The 18,009-nt window shown below is 37.9% G+C and overlaps 1 protein-coding gene across 12 annotated transcripts in view; it reads right to left on the minus strand.

Annotated features, from left to right (window-relative positions):
- Nucleotides 1–18,009, minus strand: part of ESRRG (estrogen related receptor gamma) — a 532,991-nt gene that overhangs the window by 181,914 nt on the left and 333,068 nt on the right. Inside the window, exon 1 of one of the 12 annotated variants that reach the window (XM_081039341.1) lies at nucleotides 6,024–6,241. The exons of the other annotated variants lie outside the window; for them this stretch is intronic. Within the exon in view, the coding sequence (XP_080895467.1) occupies nucleotides 6,024–6,079 (56 nt within the window). The 5' untranslated portion in view covers nucleotides 6,080–6,241. Of the gene's footprint in view, nucleotides 1–6,023; nucleotides 6,242–18,009 lie in introns of those variants that run through there. 12 annotated transcript variants of the gene reach the window in all.

The raw sequence follows: 18,009 nt of genomic DNA on the forward strand, positions 1-18,009 counted from the left end.
ATTTGGAAAACAGAGAGAAATACCAAATCAGAGAAAAAGAAACGTCTGGCACTTTTCTAAGGAAAAGTAGAGAGGAAAGATGTGTTTGCTAAAACTCCGAATGGAAATTGTTCTTATTAGCTGAGGTTTCCTACACCTGAGAAAGTATACATCTAAAATGAACTTGAAACAAGAAAAAGATGCCAGGCAAATCCTTCAAAAGGCAGAAAACTGTCATTTATCATCAACCTTAGGTAATAAAGAAACTAACTTTGATCTGATGGATTGGCAAAACGTAACAGCAGATTTTTTTTCCTTTTTTTTTAAACACAGAAACATTAAATTTGTTAAAGTGCTATACAAACAAAGAAAGGTAAGAAATGAATCTAGGAATTCAAACAAGAGTATGAATTAGAACAAGAACTACAACAGAAAGAGAATTTTCTCCCTGCACTCATTCAGGTTTACTAAGCAAATCACAGACTTCTAAAATTATCTCTTGGAAAAAAACTAGAAAATTCTGAAATCTATGGTGTACTTTATGCAAATAGGATACTTATTGATTTTCTATATTTGCTTTTAGCCAAAAAAAAAAAGCAAATGATATATTCATATAGCGCAGATAAATGAAATTCATATTTTGCACTTATTTGAAAGCTGTCATGGTTACATTTAGATATATTTGTCAGGCCCAATTGAAGAAGGAGAGAATGTAGCCAAGAGCTAATTCCAAACTATTTATTGGCTATGGGCCCAAACCATTAAATTATGTATTTAATATTAGTTGCTTATTTCCTATTTTACAAATTATTTATGACTACTAGATATTGGATTTAGGAACAATACAAATTACAAATGTGTAAAATCAGAAACAAATTTACTCATTAGGTTACCTGTTAACCTGTCTTTTACATGGTAGTTGAACCAATTGAGTTTAAAATCAGACCTGATAAGTACCTGAAATCCTAATTCCAGGTTAAAATCATGCCTGGCAAATTTAATTGGCAGCTAAGTGATTAGAAAACATACTTTAGGTCCACTTTATTAGATAAAAGCACATGAACAATCTTAGCAGCCTAACTATATTCTACATATATACCTCTTCCCATCTATCTGCGTATTTCACATGCATACTCTACACACACACAAACATACACGTGTGTGTCTTCTATCTGCTAGATTGGATTTTATAGCACCATAGGAGTATTTATTTATTTATACTGGTCTAGACCATGTCTATTCATATACACATGGCCATGAAAATAATAATCAACAGCAAAATATACAAAATGCAATAAGAAGACAGTCAAGCGGCAGAGCTGCTTGGTTCACCCCTGCACTATCAAATACACACATAAGTATGATTGCAGAAAGAGAACCTAAATATTTCACTGTCAGAGAATGCGGAGGGCTGCAATTCATTTCTATCTCCCGTTAGGACAATGACAATTTAATACAAGGCCAGTGGATGTAAAAGAGATAAAAACTGAACAAACTGGACCAGTGTAATCAAAGATTTTTCTCCAGAGAGCTGGCGAGGGCCAGAGCTCATATGCACTTATAACAGATCAACACTGTATTATGCCTCTCTTCCATGAATTTGCTACGAAGCAAAATTCAGGGCAAAGCTTATCGGCTGCAGGACTTTAAAGTTCTACTGAGATGACTCAGACGCTCTTCCCTTATTTCTAAATGCTTGGCAGGTGAGTCTAAAAAGTTCATTTGATATTAATTAATTGAAACGATTGCTATTAATTGCCCCTTGTATGACAAAAGTATCCACCAGAAGTCCAAATTTCAATTTACTTAATGAAATAATATAAGCAAAACCTTCCGTGCTCCCTAGCGCCTTACAAGTAACACAAAGAAATATTTTGTTTAGTCACTAGGCTGAAACAAATGTTGAGGAATCTTTCCCAAGTGATACGAACGTGAGATTGGGCATTATGCCTACCTTCCCAAAGAACCGTCTCTTCTTTGTCTGTAGTTCTGGCAGGCGTGAGGTCCTGTGAAAGTATGTTAAATAGACTCACAGAGAAGTTACCTGCCCTTTTTGATGAATAGCAGCATGTACCTAAAATTAATTGCAAAAGTATGGCCTGGCTAATGAGATGGTCCTTATCTTTTTCCAGCACAGGAAGCACCAGTATTTTTCTGCTGGCTCAATATTTTACAAAAATGCCTCAAGTATTATTAACTAAGTAAAAATCTGATTCAAGGAACTCAAAGACACAAATTATCGTAAATTCTAAGATCTGGAAAATTTGGAGTTAAAACTGATTTTCCTACATGATTTGTTTCTTAAACCTTAATTTCTTGTCTTTTTTTTTTTTTACTTTGAAAAGAACAACAAAAATAATTTCCTACAGCTCCTATTAGCATTTTTTTAAAGCTGAATTACAATAGCATTCTGTATCAGATGGCCAATATATATTACAGGTCAGATTAAATCAAAGAAATATATCAAAGGCCGTCAATTTAGAATTTAAAAAAACAACAACAATGATACCTTATTGGAGAGAAAACACTGGAAAAATGATCATCCATGCAAGAGAATTAATGGATATCCACAAGGGTTTTGCTAATAACATGGGTTAATTACCGCTGCAACACGCTAGGCTCAGTAAATAAAGCAGCAGTGCCATAAACACATTAAGATGAGAAACCATCACTGTAAGGACCAACCAACACCATCACCCTCGCCTCTGCCCAGGCAATGGAAAGCTGTTTGCTAGCCCTTTCCGTAAAAGGAGGATTTCTAAACTTACCACCCAATGTGCAGGGTGATACATAAATACACTGACACAAAGGGCTAGGGAAACATGTCCCCATCATTTACTCACCACTCCCATTCAGCCTTTATTCCATTAACTCAGGAGCACTTTTTTTTTTCTTTTTTTTTTTTTTTTGCTTACTCTAAGGAGAAAAATTGTATGTTACATAATACACACTGTCTGGATATTTCAACTATATAGGGTCTGGGATATGTACAGCGGTTATTTAATTTTCAGAAAAATAAAATTAATCTGTTCGCTTTCGTGAGGTGATGGACAAGATTACAAGACTCTACAGCTGGTTGTCACTTGCAGCAATTTACAAAGAAATCATCTGAAAACCCCACCTATACCACCTACCTTTAAGGTGGCAGGTGTTTTCAACAGATTTATACAGAAGAATCCGGAAGAAAAGTAACATGAGCTCCAAGTCTGGAGTTGAAGTATTCTTTCTTAGAAAAATAAAGTGTCTGCTGATAGTTCTCAAATAATATCACACCTATAGTGGCCTAGGCAAGCTCTTATCTTTAAAAAAAAAAATTGCATCCACTCTGATTTAGGATTTCTGTTGTTGTTACTGTATACATTTTTCCTTCCTGTCTATTTTTATCCCATAGATTTTGACATTACAGTATTACTTTTGGACAGTTATATTTCAATTTACTTTAGCTTCTAATAAGGAGGGATGAGGCAGAGAAAAAAATAAATAACCAAAACCCTGACACAGAAAGAGTGGACCCTACAAAATAAAACTTACATAGCTCCAAACAGCATTCTGAAAACCCAAATGTGTTTAATTGTCAGTGTTTGGATTTCAGTGATCAAGCTGAAATTTACTGAACTATTCCCTCCTTGTCTTGCCTGTTTTGGAGTGTTTCAATTGCCTTTCCTTCTTCCAACAGCTGTGACAACTGTTAAAACAGTCAGTAAAATTAAGTCCGCTCTATAATCCTGTAGTCAATGTTACATTTTAATCAGAGGTTGAAAGGGATTCGTGTGATGAGCACTCTCATTTAGCATGATTAAACTGACAGGTATGTCAAAATGAGCAGATATATTATTTTCATCTATTTATGCTATCAGTTATTACTGCTATTAAATGTGAAACAAGCTTTCAAGCATTATGTTCTTTAATGTGCTGGCCCATTGCCTAAATTAAAAAAAAAAAAAGTACATAGTTATAGGTTAACATTTTAGGCTCTTCTAATGGTGGTCAATAAATTGTACGAACCTTTTTTTAATCGCCTCCGAAGCAGAAATTGTCCAATATTTTCCTGTGAAACTGCATAACTGGTTTCATTTCTATGTATACACACACGTGATGGGGTTTAACCCACTACAATTACTATGAATATTAATAGCATGTATAAATTCTAGGGTTTATTAATTGAGACAGAGAGGCAGATGCGTTGCTTAGCATTAGATCTTTCTGTCTGTCCAGTGAACCACGTAACCATCAGAACTGCATCCAGACAATAAATCTGTATTTTTTTTAAAGATGACTTTTAATTGAGCCCAAAAGAAAGCTAGTTTGAATCTTGCGCCAAAGCCAAAAGGACATGTGCCCTGATTTCATTTAAATGCATCTGCTTTAAGAGGCTTATCTAAACTAATTATTCAAATTAGCTATAAAAGTTAAATTCAAGGAAACTACTTTAAAAAGACGCCTCTAGGGGATTTTTAAAGTTTCTTTTGTTTCTTTATTTCAGAGAGAAAAGTTCAGAACCTGGGTGAGTTTGGATAATGTGTTCTTCCTGACATGAAGACATTTTAAACTCTCCAATTCTCCAGTCCCCGGTCTTCTAACCTTCACCCTACATTGGAGTGCGCAGTCCTACTTTTGTTTATTTTTCATTTTTATTTTCACACAGTTTAAGCTTGTTTCTCGAGTGTTTCCAACTGATGTAAGCACAGCCTTCCAACCTTTCAGTCTCTCCTAAGTCTACCTCTTGGCTAATATCCTCTGCGTGAGTGTGTATGTGAGTGTGTATGTGTGTGAGCACACGCACACACACACACACACACACACACACACACACACAGAGCCACTCAGGCTGCAAGTCACTTTCATCTCTTACTTAATTACAAAGCAATGCAATATGCAATCACTAAGGACAGCTAGTGGACATTTCCCTATAATGCACTGCCTCATCTTCTACAGTTTTATATTTTCTCCACAATCTATAGAGAGAAATGTTTGCCAAGAGCACTCTTTTCAGAATTATTATAACAGTTGATATTAATGTAATCTGAAAGCAAAGCAATATAACTGACTCAACAGAAAGATGGACCAGTGACAGCTCCAGTGACATACTAATATTTTATCTTAACAGTGGGTTGAAATTAAGTTTATGACCTACTCATTTATACAGGAATGCCTAATTTACTTCACCTAACCCCCTATCTCCCCCACCTTTATTAATCCGACTATACAGATCCACAGGCATAAAGATATTCATAAATACAAATTAAACTGCATGTAAGAACAAAACTACTTTTCTCTATTTTCTGGACATGAATCACGAAACAAATTCACAATCTCAACAGTGTCTATTCAAGGGGAAATTTTAAAAGTCACTACTGTTTCTTTAGGGCTTTTTTTCTCCCTTAAATATTAATGTGTGAAAATCTCATGTTACTTAATGGACTGATTTGTCAGTTAAGTGCTGACTTAACGCTAACCATGCAAATAACATTCGTCTAGCCCTGAACTGCAAAGAGCTAGTTTTTAAATTGTTTTCGGAAGGAGAATTAGTAAATGTGCAATTTTGCCTCTAACTCCGCCGGGTGAGAAATGACAGGGCACTGAAAAGATCTGTCAAAGTGCAAATCCATAAGAAGCACTCCGTAGTATAAATCATTTTGAATATTGTATTTTAAAACATCTTTCCTTGGGAAAACGGGTCCTAGTAAAAGATGCATTTTAACAGTTCACTAAGCATTTGTGCCAAGTGCCTATTCTTAGCACCTGAATAAGAAGTGACTGTCACACAGCTGTTTTACGGACAGTCACTGAGCTTTGCCTCAAAGGTAATATTGTAGTCAGAACAATTCTCGACTTACTGAATTAGGAGATCGCGCTCCACACAAAAGGCACCAGACAGACGCAAACAAGCAGTGTGCACACAAAACACCCAGGGCATTACCTGACTCAGTGTGCAAAGAGACATTCTGTCCACCCCCCTCCACACACACACACACACACACACACACACTGAGACACACGCACCCCCACAACGAGTTTTAAAAAGGAAAGAAAAAGGTACCTACTCTTCCTCGTAGTGCAGGGAAAAAGATTCAGGGAGGCAAAGTTCTACCGAATCCATGTGCGACCGGCAACCATTCTGTGTGCACCCCAGCTATAAATCAAAGTTTCCTTGACAGAGCACAGTGCAATTAACACCAATGTTCTCCTAGTGACAAGCCTATAGGCACGGCCAGTTGGGACCAGAGCTCCCACACGCTCCTAATCAAGGACTTAAAGCCCCGATTGGAGCTTATTAATATGAAGTAGGGCTTTACATATGCAATCCCACTGGCCCAGCCGCGCAGCCGATTGGGGGGCGTCCGCCCAATCAGGAGGGAGGCGACGGGAGGCTGCAGCGAGCGAGGCAGCCGGGCAGGTAGGACGGGCGCAGAACAGCCAGGGGGGGAAACGGAGAGGGCGACAGAGGGAGAGCCCGGGCCAGGGGGGGAAGGCAGCCTGTGGGTCCTGTGCTTCTGCTTGCCTTCTTTTCTTTTTCCTTTTTCTTTTCCTTGCCTTGCCTTTCTTCTTCTTTTTTTTTTTCCTCTCTTTTTTTTTTCTTTTTTCTTTTTTTTTCTTTTTTTCTTTTTTTTTTTTTTTTCTTTTCTGGGAAGCTACCAAAGAAACCTAACTCACTTAACTCTCTGAGCACTGGAGGCACTGGGTGTCTCTCCTACGTGAGATCTGTTTGGCCTCGGGAAGAAGAACTCCCGCAGCCTCTCAGTTGATGGGGGAAAGGACTCCGCGGGAAGGTAGAGAACGAAGTTTGCCCTGCGGTTGCGGGTGTCCCACTCCACGGGGGGCTGCGGCTTGTGGAGCGCTGCACTTGCTCGTGCATCGGGCATCCCGTCTGTTCCCGAGTTCCTGCGGGAGACGGGGCGGTGTAACGACTCCAAGACAGTCTTCTACATGGTTGGGGCAGGTGACTGGAGATCTCATCTTTGAGGAGGCATCCAGTTTTTCACAAGCACAGAGCGGGAGATGGTGCCTGGAGACAATTTTGAGAGCATGCCTATTTAAATTATCTGTGTAAACATTTCTTTCCCTGCTGCTGTCTCCCTTCCTAGAGATATACGAGGCGTAGCTTTTCAAAACTGCAGGACAGATTGGCTTTTCCACTTTCAGGGATGGGACCGACACTGAGAACTGTAGGGTAAATGGTACCTAAAATCCATCTCAGAGCATTTTGACAAAATAAAGGCTGCATTGTTAATTTTTTTTATTTTTTATGGTAGGGAGAGCATCACAAAAGAGTGCACTCCAAGTGTTCTTAGTCATATACTTATTTCAGTACAAGCTTCCAAACTAGGAGACATATACAAATATATATGATTTTACCCAAAAGATCAGCTTTCTAATAAAATGCTGTTTACATATTTGTTCCTATACATAATACACCCTGAATACTTTAAATAAATCAGCTCAGAAATATTTTGGAAATCATCACGCAGTCTGATCATTGTACGGACTAGCTTCAAACATAATTAATTTACAAAACTAAGAATTCTCAATAAAAAGTATCTTTTTCAGAGAATATAAGAAGAGGAGGGTGTTTTTTCCCTCCAATAGTATATAGCGTGTTTTCAGTTTCCATGTGACAAAGAGTTTTGTTAGGTGCTATTTTAAAATACAGGATTTTTTAGACTAGCAAATGTACTTGGAATAAATACCAACTATTTATGGCAAAGAGATGACTGCTACCTTATGGAGAATGGAAGTCTCACAATATTGATATAATTCAGTGCTACTGCTTACCAACCTTTTGTATCAAATGTCTTACATGACATAAATAATATAATCTTTGAAATTAAAATAAATTAATTCAGATAGTCAGCGTGTGTTAAATTCATTAAATCAGAACTTGACTCTTTTTCTCAATGCTCTCAAATTTTCTAGGTCTTCAAAAAAAAAAAAAAAAAACAACCCACCACAACGCAAAAATAGAACAACCGCATTAAAATTCAGAATATAAAAATGACAGGCATCATTTGGTCCCCCCACTGAATAAAAGCAATCTTTCTACCATGTATTTAGTCATAGCTAAGATACAGGCCTGATTCCTTTTATTTGTGGTTTAAATACATACAAGTTTCTAGAGGGGAACTCACATAGCAAAAACTGTGCCTGAAAATACTGTATAAAAGCAGGTAGTAAAAGCTTAATTACTAGTAGCATTATGCTGTCTATATTGTTAAATGTGAACTCTGCAATTAAGATGTAAATTTGGTTGTGAGTAGTGAATTAAAAGAGCTTTCAGATGTAGAATATCCAAGCATTCTGCAAATACCAAGGAGGGGGGAAGATTTGCCTATTCATTCTAACATGAGACATGGAATCACTTTGTAATTAAACAATTAAAGGAAAAGGCATTTGAAAAAGAAACATGATTTTTCTGAAATACAATAAAAGAAATATGGAAGCTAATACTGCATTATAAAGACAGTTTTTAAAATGTCTTTGATTCAGATTACTATCTTGACTTCTGAATAAACTGAAATCTTCTGGGTACTGAATGGATCCAATTGTTACATATTTTTAAAAGATTTACCCCCCCCCAAAAAAAAAAAAGTTTTCTTCTTATTTTATCTGGAGACCTACTTAAAAATAAAAATAATAAATTATTTAATGGATCGACGCATTCAGATTCTGCACCTGTGCAGAATCCTGTACTGTCGTCAGTTTCTCTGCATTATCATGCTGTGAGAGAACCCGTTTATTACTCCATCGAAATGGCTTTTTAAAGACAAGATTTGTCGTCAATTATTTACCGATGGACCTTAAGTCACCACGTTTCATAGGAGTTATCTTTTATTTCCCGGAATTTTCTTATGCCCTTTGGGTACTTATTGGACCCATTATGAACCATTTGATTTTGTTAGTATATATAGATTTTTAACATGGTTAGACTCATATTCACGTGTACGTCTTTTTTCTGTGCTCACAGAGATCCATGGACAAGCGTCCCCAGTGATCTCTCAGGAACTATATTTCATCTATACAAGGGGCAGTGTCCACTAAGCTAGCTTCTTTCCGAATGACCAGAAGTGCACTAGGTTTTCAGAGCTCTCTGTTTTCCCCTTGGGATCAACATGTCACCTCTACAAGTCCAGGACCTAAGATTACACCTACTGTCTTGAATCCAGTTTAACCAATTTAAAATTTAAAAGGATCTCTATGGCCCTAAACTTGTGAGATAGCCTCCAGAATATTTTCTAAACACATAGCTTAGTCATTTCAAGAATCTTCCCTAGTGATAGAGTTTTCTCATCTTGAAGGAGGAAAGAGTAGATAATCACAGAAAATATACGCAGCATGAGCAATATTGGGCATAAACCGTTAAGAGTCGCAACTTAAAGGATTTGGGGGTGGGGGAATGAAACAAATAGCTAACAGCCAAGAATAACACATTTTGCTAACACTTCACAATCTTACCACAAGGAGTCTACCCAAAGCAGGATACATGGGACCAAACAAAAGGACCTCTTCGGATTGTTTCACAAAGAATATTAATAAATTAGTTAATATCAGTCTATTATGCATCAGGCCCAGTGTCAACATGTTCTTCAAACAATGTAGTCCCACAACCCAAACAACTGCATTCCCCAAATGACACAGGGACACCAGGCAGAAAATGTATTTCATTTCCATTTGAAACAAGGAAGGGCAATAAACAAAACCGAAGTGGAAACAGAAGGTAGATAGATCCTCGGTGTTTAAACCAAAATTTTTACTGTATTTTAATCAGAATCATTTCCTAAAACATTCTAGACTAAGGCATACTTCTGTTGCTCAAAGGTGATGAGACCCACTTCAGTCTTGCTATCATTATTGCATATTAACAGCTATTTCTAGGTCCCACTTTCCTTTTCTGAAAATTAACAGGACTAACCTAAATTAACATGCATATAGTCGCGGCCCTATGTTTGAAGCAAATTTTGATTTTTGTATTGCACAGTTGCCATTTGTTAAGTATTTAAAACCCACCGAGGCATCGCAAATTTATAGATTTTTTTCGAATTGCCTCGTAATCTACCTTTGCAGATCTTTCCCCCAGATCATAAAACCTTTGAAAAGCTGTTTAGCTTTTTGAACGCTCTTTCCTGCTGTCTTTCATATAGCGCATGTTATGTAACTTTTCATTTCATTTCATTATGTAGCTTTTCATTTCAATGCTACAAAAAGCAAACCAAGAATGTTATAAACTCCTAACTCTAACACCAAAAGAAAACCCACAATGAGCATCCCTGGAAAAAAATGCTTAGAGGACAAGCAGGAAGGCTGAAGCCCAAACTCCCTTCTGCTCCGTCATGAGTTGTGTGGCCTTGAACAGGTCACCTCACTGATCTGTCTCTAGTTTCCTCCTCTGGGCCTTGGGATTTCTTTTATGCTGGAAACCTGCTTAACACACTTTTCCCACTGAGATCACGAAGCCGTCTTTCGAAGTCAGTATGCCTACTTTACTCTATATTTCCAGCAAACCTCTATCAATTCATCATACCTCATTTTCTGTTGCTTTTCATTTCTAGGGCACAGGCTTTGATATTTAAATTATTGTCTCGATTGGCAAGAAGCAATCATTTCTACTGAAAATGATCACTTCCACAGAAGCACTAATAAAATCCTTTCCTTTTGACAAACCACTTGTCCTGTAAATCCATCCCATTCCCAAATTACTGAGTCCATGTTTAAAAAAAAAAAAAAGGCCCATTCTCTGGGGGGCAATTACATCACCTCAGTAACGCACCAAACTCTTTTTCCCAGTGTGTTTGTGAAAGAGTGGGTATGGAGGGGGGGGCTGGAACAATCAAAGGAAGACAGAGAAACTAATAGAGGCAACCCAGTTTCTGTTTAATTAATTCAGGATTATTTCACTTTCATTTTGTCAAGCTAATAATATACATGGTAAAATGTCAGTAAAAATTAAATTATAAACTACAGTAGCTCCAATGGGAAAACTGACTTCAGTTATGCTGTATTTCCAATATACTTACCATGGTAAAATATCCAATGCATTTTATAGTATCCTACAAGCTTTCTGTGATCTGCATGGCATGTATTTACAGAGCAATCGTTAACATTTTGAGATTACACATTAATAAATGAGTTGCAGTTATATTCTTTCCTGAATGTTAAGCACCATGAGCTAAATGCAGAAAACATTCAAGGTCAGTGTCCCGTTTTAGACCTTTTCAGGCAGCTGTAATATTATGATAATCAAGCTTAAAATATTCCTATAGAAAGAGTAAATTAGCCTTTTCACTTGAAAGATGATTATGATAAACAATAAACCTAAGAGAGGACAAAATCCCTATTTTTAAAAGCCATAAATTGTTGACTCAATCATGTGTGTGATAGTCTTGTCCAAAATAAAGGGTGGCTTAGCTCTGAAGGGAAGGTGGGGGGGAGTAGTGGAGACAGAGAAGGAGGAGGAAGTGACACCATATGACAGATTTCAGAATAGGCAATACTTGCTTTGATACCGGTAAACGGATCAAATTATCCACATTAACCATCCCATTCAACAGACATTTGAAGCAAAAAATGTACGTCCATGGAACATCAAAAAGCACAAAGTATTTTTGGTCCTGATGTATGTAAATGTTCGACACTATTTGAAAGTTCTTTTGCGTTTGCTTCCTTTAACCCTTTGGTCCAAATTTTCAAAGGACCAGTAAAGAAAAAAGTGAGATATTTAGCATCTGGTGTCCATATAAACAGGCTTAAAGAGGTTATTGCACTTTTTTGATGTTAGAATCCTCTGACTCACTTCAAAGATCCCTTTTTATAAATGAATATAGTTGATAAAAATCTATTTCCCCCAACCAAGGGGGATTAATTAGAGGTGTGTGTTTGTCATGCCTGGAAGAAAGCAGGAAACTGTAGAGGTCTTCTAGTAAAGGGGTAATAGCCTATTATGGAGACATGCCCTACTTAGACTCAGGCTCTGATTCTGTGGAATGAGGCTTTGGAATGGAGTCACCACCCATCTAAGTCTCAGTTTCCTCCTCTATTAAATGGGAATAACCACAATAACGACCTTATAAAACTGTACTGGAGATTGAGTTAAGCCATTTTAGCACAGTCTGGTCCTACTTGAGGGGACCACATGACCCGTGAGTTAAGGACATTGTGACTGATACCAGTTGTCCTAGTCTAATAACTTACCATACTTCCTCCCTATACTCTCAAAAGTGCCTCAGTTCGGATAATACATTTTACTGTCATCTTATACCGAGTGAGCCTTCTGACAGTGTTAGCCATATTATTTTTAAATCTCATTAAATGAAAGAGGAGACATAAGAGAATGGTACTGTCCATTCATTGGGCCTTCATCTTGGACTAAGAGTTCAAGGGACTTAATATAGAAAGGAAAATGCAGTGCACGTATTTCCCCAAGGAAAATGCCCAAAACTTTTACCATAAGAAGATGAGAACTGCTTGCTAGCATACCGCCACATACCTATTGGCTCAATGTACTAACAGGAAAAAATAAAGGATGTCCCCCTAAAGCTACCATCATGTTTTGGGCATGAGTGTGTGAGGCACACAGACTTGGCAAAGTGAAGGGATTCTGTTGAATGTCCAGAGCATTCAATTGTACATTGTCTACCAGAAAAAAAGTGGCGAGAGAAATCATTCATACTTCTTTTCTCTTCCTTTAAGACACTTCTTCCACCTCCCTCTACCTGGCTGTTCAGTCAGGAATGCTATTGATTTTATTACTATCCCAAGTACAAGCTCATTCACCCAGGAGCTCCTCTGATCAGATATCCCAAGAACTTAATTTCTTCTCAAGGCTTCGCTGTTGTTACATTGAATGATCAGTCAGCTATGGCAGCACAGAAAGTCTGGGTTACGTGGATTACAGGCAGGAGAAGACCGTGGGGAATGGAAATCCAACCTGGTTACCTTACAGGTGAGGAAAACAAGGCTCAGAGTGGTTAAGAGCCTTGACCCAGGGGACACACCCAGGTAGCACAAAAACTCATATTAGAAAAGACTGCATTTCGCCCCTTTCCAGTGCTTACTCAGTAACAAGCTACTGAGTTTCCCCGAAAATAAGACCTATCCTGAAAATAAACCCCAGTTAAGATAGTCAGATGGGCACAGTTAGTACGTTACGATGATGTTCCAGAAGAAGATGACATGACTGTATTTGAATAAATGTAGATGGTTGTACATGAAAAAATAAGACATCCCCTGAAAATAAGCCCTAATGCATCTTTTGGAGCAAAAATTAATATAAGACCTGGTCTTATTTGCAGGGAAATACGGTAAGAATGTTAATCTGACAATGATTGACAACGTACCAGTGCATCAAACTCAAGCTGAAAGCTGAGCCCTCCCAGGACAAAGGTCCCAAGTAACAGCCAAGGGATGTCTGATCCCAAGAGATTAATATCCAAGTGTATACCAAATTTTCCTCTGCCTTCTCCAAAAGCCTAGAAAGATAAAATGAGTCACCTATTAAAAGAAAAGTAGGGAGGAATTAGAGATAAATTCTCTCTCTTTTCCCCAGCTACTTAGTTGCCCTTTTCTAAGCACATTTTGACTATCACTCCTTTGAAGGATCCAGTTTATGTTGAATGGTCACTCCTTTCCGTACCCTAACCCCTACTCAGCTGTGACCTGGGGAGCTGAACCAGATCTGACAGTATCCCCAGGGCCAGGAATGGAACTTGGTAACTATTCCTGTCGATGGTTTAGGAACACAGTCAGTACATGATGGATGAGAGAATGAATGAATAAACTAATGGCAAATGTTATTACTCAGTTTGTTATTAATCAGTTTAAGGGAGCCTGCCAAATTTAAAGATTATAATGCAGATGGATGATTAGAGTAATATAAGGAAATTTAAAAAGTAAGACGATTAAAGTAAAAAAAAGTAAATGGGGAGGAGGGAGGTTGGTAGAAAAAGACAAAAGAGAAGGAAGAATAAGAAGCCCAGGACTGCTGTACTACGGTACCCTAGTTCCCACTTTCTCTTACTTATTTATTCCACTGAATGCCGAATACTTTTGGAGAGGCAGTGGGTTTCTCCTCTTATGGGAGAGGTAGAACGGAATGAATGAATCAGCAGAAAGAGACAAAGGTCTCATCTTTAGGCCACTCTCTGCCTCTCTTTACTGCCTCTAATTCTCTAATCAAGTCCTATATGCTCTGTTTGGTGGTTTCATTCCAAAAGCAAGATGCAGATGAGAACACACCACATCAGGGAGAGCCCCCCACCCCCCAAACCCCTCTGCCTTCTAGAAAATCACATTTTGGGTGCAAACCAGAGTGAGGCAAAGAATTCCTTTCTCATTCCCCTGGTAGATTAAAATAACAGGAATAGTAATGGGGGAGGGGAGCACGAGGATGACACTGGACCCTGAAACCCTGAAGGCTCTTATGTCACCTGTAGTTTGGCACTAAGTGAACAGCTATTTGTATCACCAGCTTTATCCAATCAAACCTTGTGTTACAGAAAAGCACATCACATAATGAAAGACCGCTGTTGTTTTTTCTAGATTTCAATGACCACTTGAATTTGAAAATTAAGTAAACCAAAGACAATTTTCATTAGTGAGAAAAGAAGCAGATAAATTCATCTTTCAATAAATGAGAACTCTAAACAAAGGAGTAAAATTTTGCAAAGGAATAAGATTGTTTTTCAAAGTTCAGATTTTTAAAATACAGCCAGTTAGAAAAGCTTGGCTGCTTCAAAAAATTTTTAATTATAATTAATAAGTAGAATATCTAATATTTTTGCTATAATTTAACATTAACAAAGCAGTTTTACACACATCTTTTGTTTCTCACAACAACCCTGCAGGGCAGGTAGAAGCTATATTATTATTGTCCCCATTTTACAGATGATAAAACCGACATCTGAAGGATTTATTTGATGGCCCAAAGACATTAGCTTGTTATGTTACAAAGTCAGGACCTGAATTTCTTGTTTTCTTAAATTCCCAATCTCAAGCTGTTTCCTATCAATCTTTTTGCATCTTCTTAAAAAGATATCCAAGGAATACAGAAAAGCCATCACCAGTCTGCATTTTATTTTGTTTTAGGAAAGTGGAATAAAGTTGTTCCTTACCATTACACACCTTATTTTGAATGAATAAACTAAACTAAACATTTCCTTTCTTATTGAGGAAATGCTCACCTTTGGGATGCCTGCTCTGTACCAGACCCTGTCAGAGTTTCCCAGGATAAACACATACAAGTGAGAATTTGAAATACCAAAAAGAAAGCTGGGGTCTCAACTTCCCTTCTCTCTCACTGATTTCACTCAGAAAGGTGTGGTTTACCTTCCCATGGATTAGTTTCTTTTCCCCAAGTTTCACAGCAGTGCAACCAGTGTCTAATTCTCAAATATCTAAACCAAGGAACAAGAGACCTAAGAGGCACAAAACCGTTCTTCACTAGAACAGAAGCCACAGCAATTTTTAAAGCTTTCAATTTCATTTAAAAATCATCAGATTTGCCTGGAATGTTTCCAAGATTTCTTCATTAATAATAATAAAAAGAACTCTGATTGACATATGATTCCAGAGCTTTATGAACCTCAGGGTTCGTTTTAGAACTGTTCTGTGTTGTGTCTCTGATTTTTCCAGAATGCTGTAGAAGGGGACTGCGTTGGATAGGACCAGGTGCTCTTGGGTTTGGGTGTATCATTGCTCAGAAGATCTTGGAAGGAAACATGGCCACAACTTGTTTTCTCTATGAGCAAAGATGATTAAACGAGACAATATTCGCTTTAATGGGTTCTTTCTGTGGTTAGAGCTTCCCAGTGTGGCCCCACCAATGGCTTCATTTCCATCGATTGAGCAGTTACTCCTATTCAATTATTCAATTCCTATCAATATTTGGAGAGGTAGGGAGTGTACATGTAAACATTTTGTTTATTTTTACCAGATTTAATTCATGGGCTCTTGCTGGGGTGGTGGTAGGGGGGGAGAAAGTTACATTTTATAAATAAATCATGAAGTATTGGAAAGAAAGTGCTCCTTTCCTTATCATTCTGGCTTTCTTTAGTCAGCTACAATGTTAAACAACACAATCCATAGGGTAGACAGAACCCCCTGTCCAGTACTTCCCGGCGAGCTGAAATGTCTCCTCTTCTGTGAGGCTTTTCTAGGGGGCCGCAGGTGGAGCAGATGCTCTCTCCTGTGTCCCATAACGCTTTGCACTAACTGGTCTAACTGGATTATATCAAGGTAGGTATGTCTCTATTATCTCCATTTAGTAAGCATCTTGATGGCCTTTAATCATCTCTGCTGTGACTAGAACTGTAATCTGGACATTTTAGGCTCTCAATAAATATTTGCCCAAGAAATTACTGATTTTGACAAAAATTGTCACATTCACGCTGCCTGATTTTTTTGTAAATGAGTTTCAATGTTTCTGTGAAGAAATCCTGTCAGTACTTTAATGGGGGTAATATATTCACTCTTTCATAATTAACTACTCACTAAATGAAACTTTTGACTTATGAGGAAAAGAATATTGTTACTATTGAATTCCAATCCCCTAATCCAATGGATAAGAAGAAAACATCGACTGTGTTATTCAATATTCATTTTGTTGCACAGTGATGGCAAAACCCTGTCCTCTCCCCACCCTGCTATCCATGAAAGAACATCTAGAACAACTGTTTAGAGTTTTGAATACGTAAAATCGTACTCCTAAATGAATCTATATCCCTATGTGGCCCTGAGTGGGCTCAGTTAACTGAATGATTTACTCAACAGCTTGATTTTTCTGGGTCACTACACTCATCTCTTCTTGAGAGAAGACAGGAAGAAAAATTCCCAAGCGGCATTTTCTAAAGTATTAACGAATACCCTTTCTAGACTATACAATTCATCCACAATCTGATGTTTCTAAAGAGTTAAAGAGCATTTTAAAGCCAATATTTTTCCTCTCAAGTTAAAGTCAAGCTGCATTTTAGGGTAGGGTATAAAAAAACATCTCTGAAGTTACCCCATCTCCTCCAGAAAAGTGAGAAGTGGTAGAAAGAACAGACACGAGGAACAATGGTTCTTCTGGGTCATCTGTGACCTTGTGACCTTGGACTTGGCATTTCATTTCATTGGGCTTCAGTAAAGAATGGGACTGGACCAATGCAGTGGTTCTCAGAGTGTGGATTCCAGACTAGCAGTATCTGCAGCAACTGGTTAGAAATGCACATTCTTGGGCCCTACCCCAGACCTCCTGAATCAGAAACCATGGGCTGGAGCTGGGCAATCTGTGTTTCAACAAACCCTCAAGGTGACTCTGAAAACATGCCAATGTGTGAGAACTGCTGGGCTAGAGGGTCACTATCATTCTTTTTGGCTCTAAAATTCTAGTTTCATCATCAGGAACACACAGAACTATTATAACAAGGAGCTCGGAATTCACTTTGCTATTCACTTATTGTTTTTTTTTTTTTTAAACTTTATGTAGCAATGCACTGAGTCTTAGGAATAAAGCTGTACAAATTACAAATAAATAACTAAATAAATAAACTGCTGTTGACGACTCAGGCCAATTCAGGCAGGAACGTGGCTCTCGACCATTTAGAACTGTAAATTGGGTTACTTTTTTAGTGAGTGTATACTCGCTTGTTTCATCAGCTGTTCATCTTCCAGTTCATACGTGAAAACCTTAGAAATGTGAGGAGTGAGGTGGTGACCAGAATTGCTGGGAGTGGTTCATTTCCTGCTTTGAGCCTGGCTTCCGCCATTCTTTAGCCAGTGACTGGTGGGCTGGTGGGTTGGTCTTTGTGTCTCAGTTTCCTCATCTTAAAATGGTGATGACTTTAACCTCAGATTGTTGTTAAGAGGATTAAATCAAATGGTCCCAATATCAGTGGTTTCAACATGTGAAAAACGCTGATCCCCAGGCCAATTCATTTATAATCTTAAGCATCAGGATTTTAAAAATCCCCCCAGGTAAATTCAATAAGCTGCCAAAGTTGAGATTTGAGAACCACTGGCAAATTGCTTACCACAAGATGTGGGATCATTATTTTTTCATCA

This window comes from Rhinolophus hipposideros (genome assembly GCF_964194185.1).
Source record: "Rhinolophus hipposideros genome assembly, chromosome: 26".
Lineage (NCBI taxonomy): Eukaryota > Metazoa > Chordata > Mammalia > Chiroptera > Rhinolophidae > Rhinolophus > Rhinolophus hipposideros.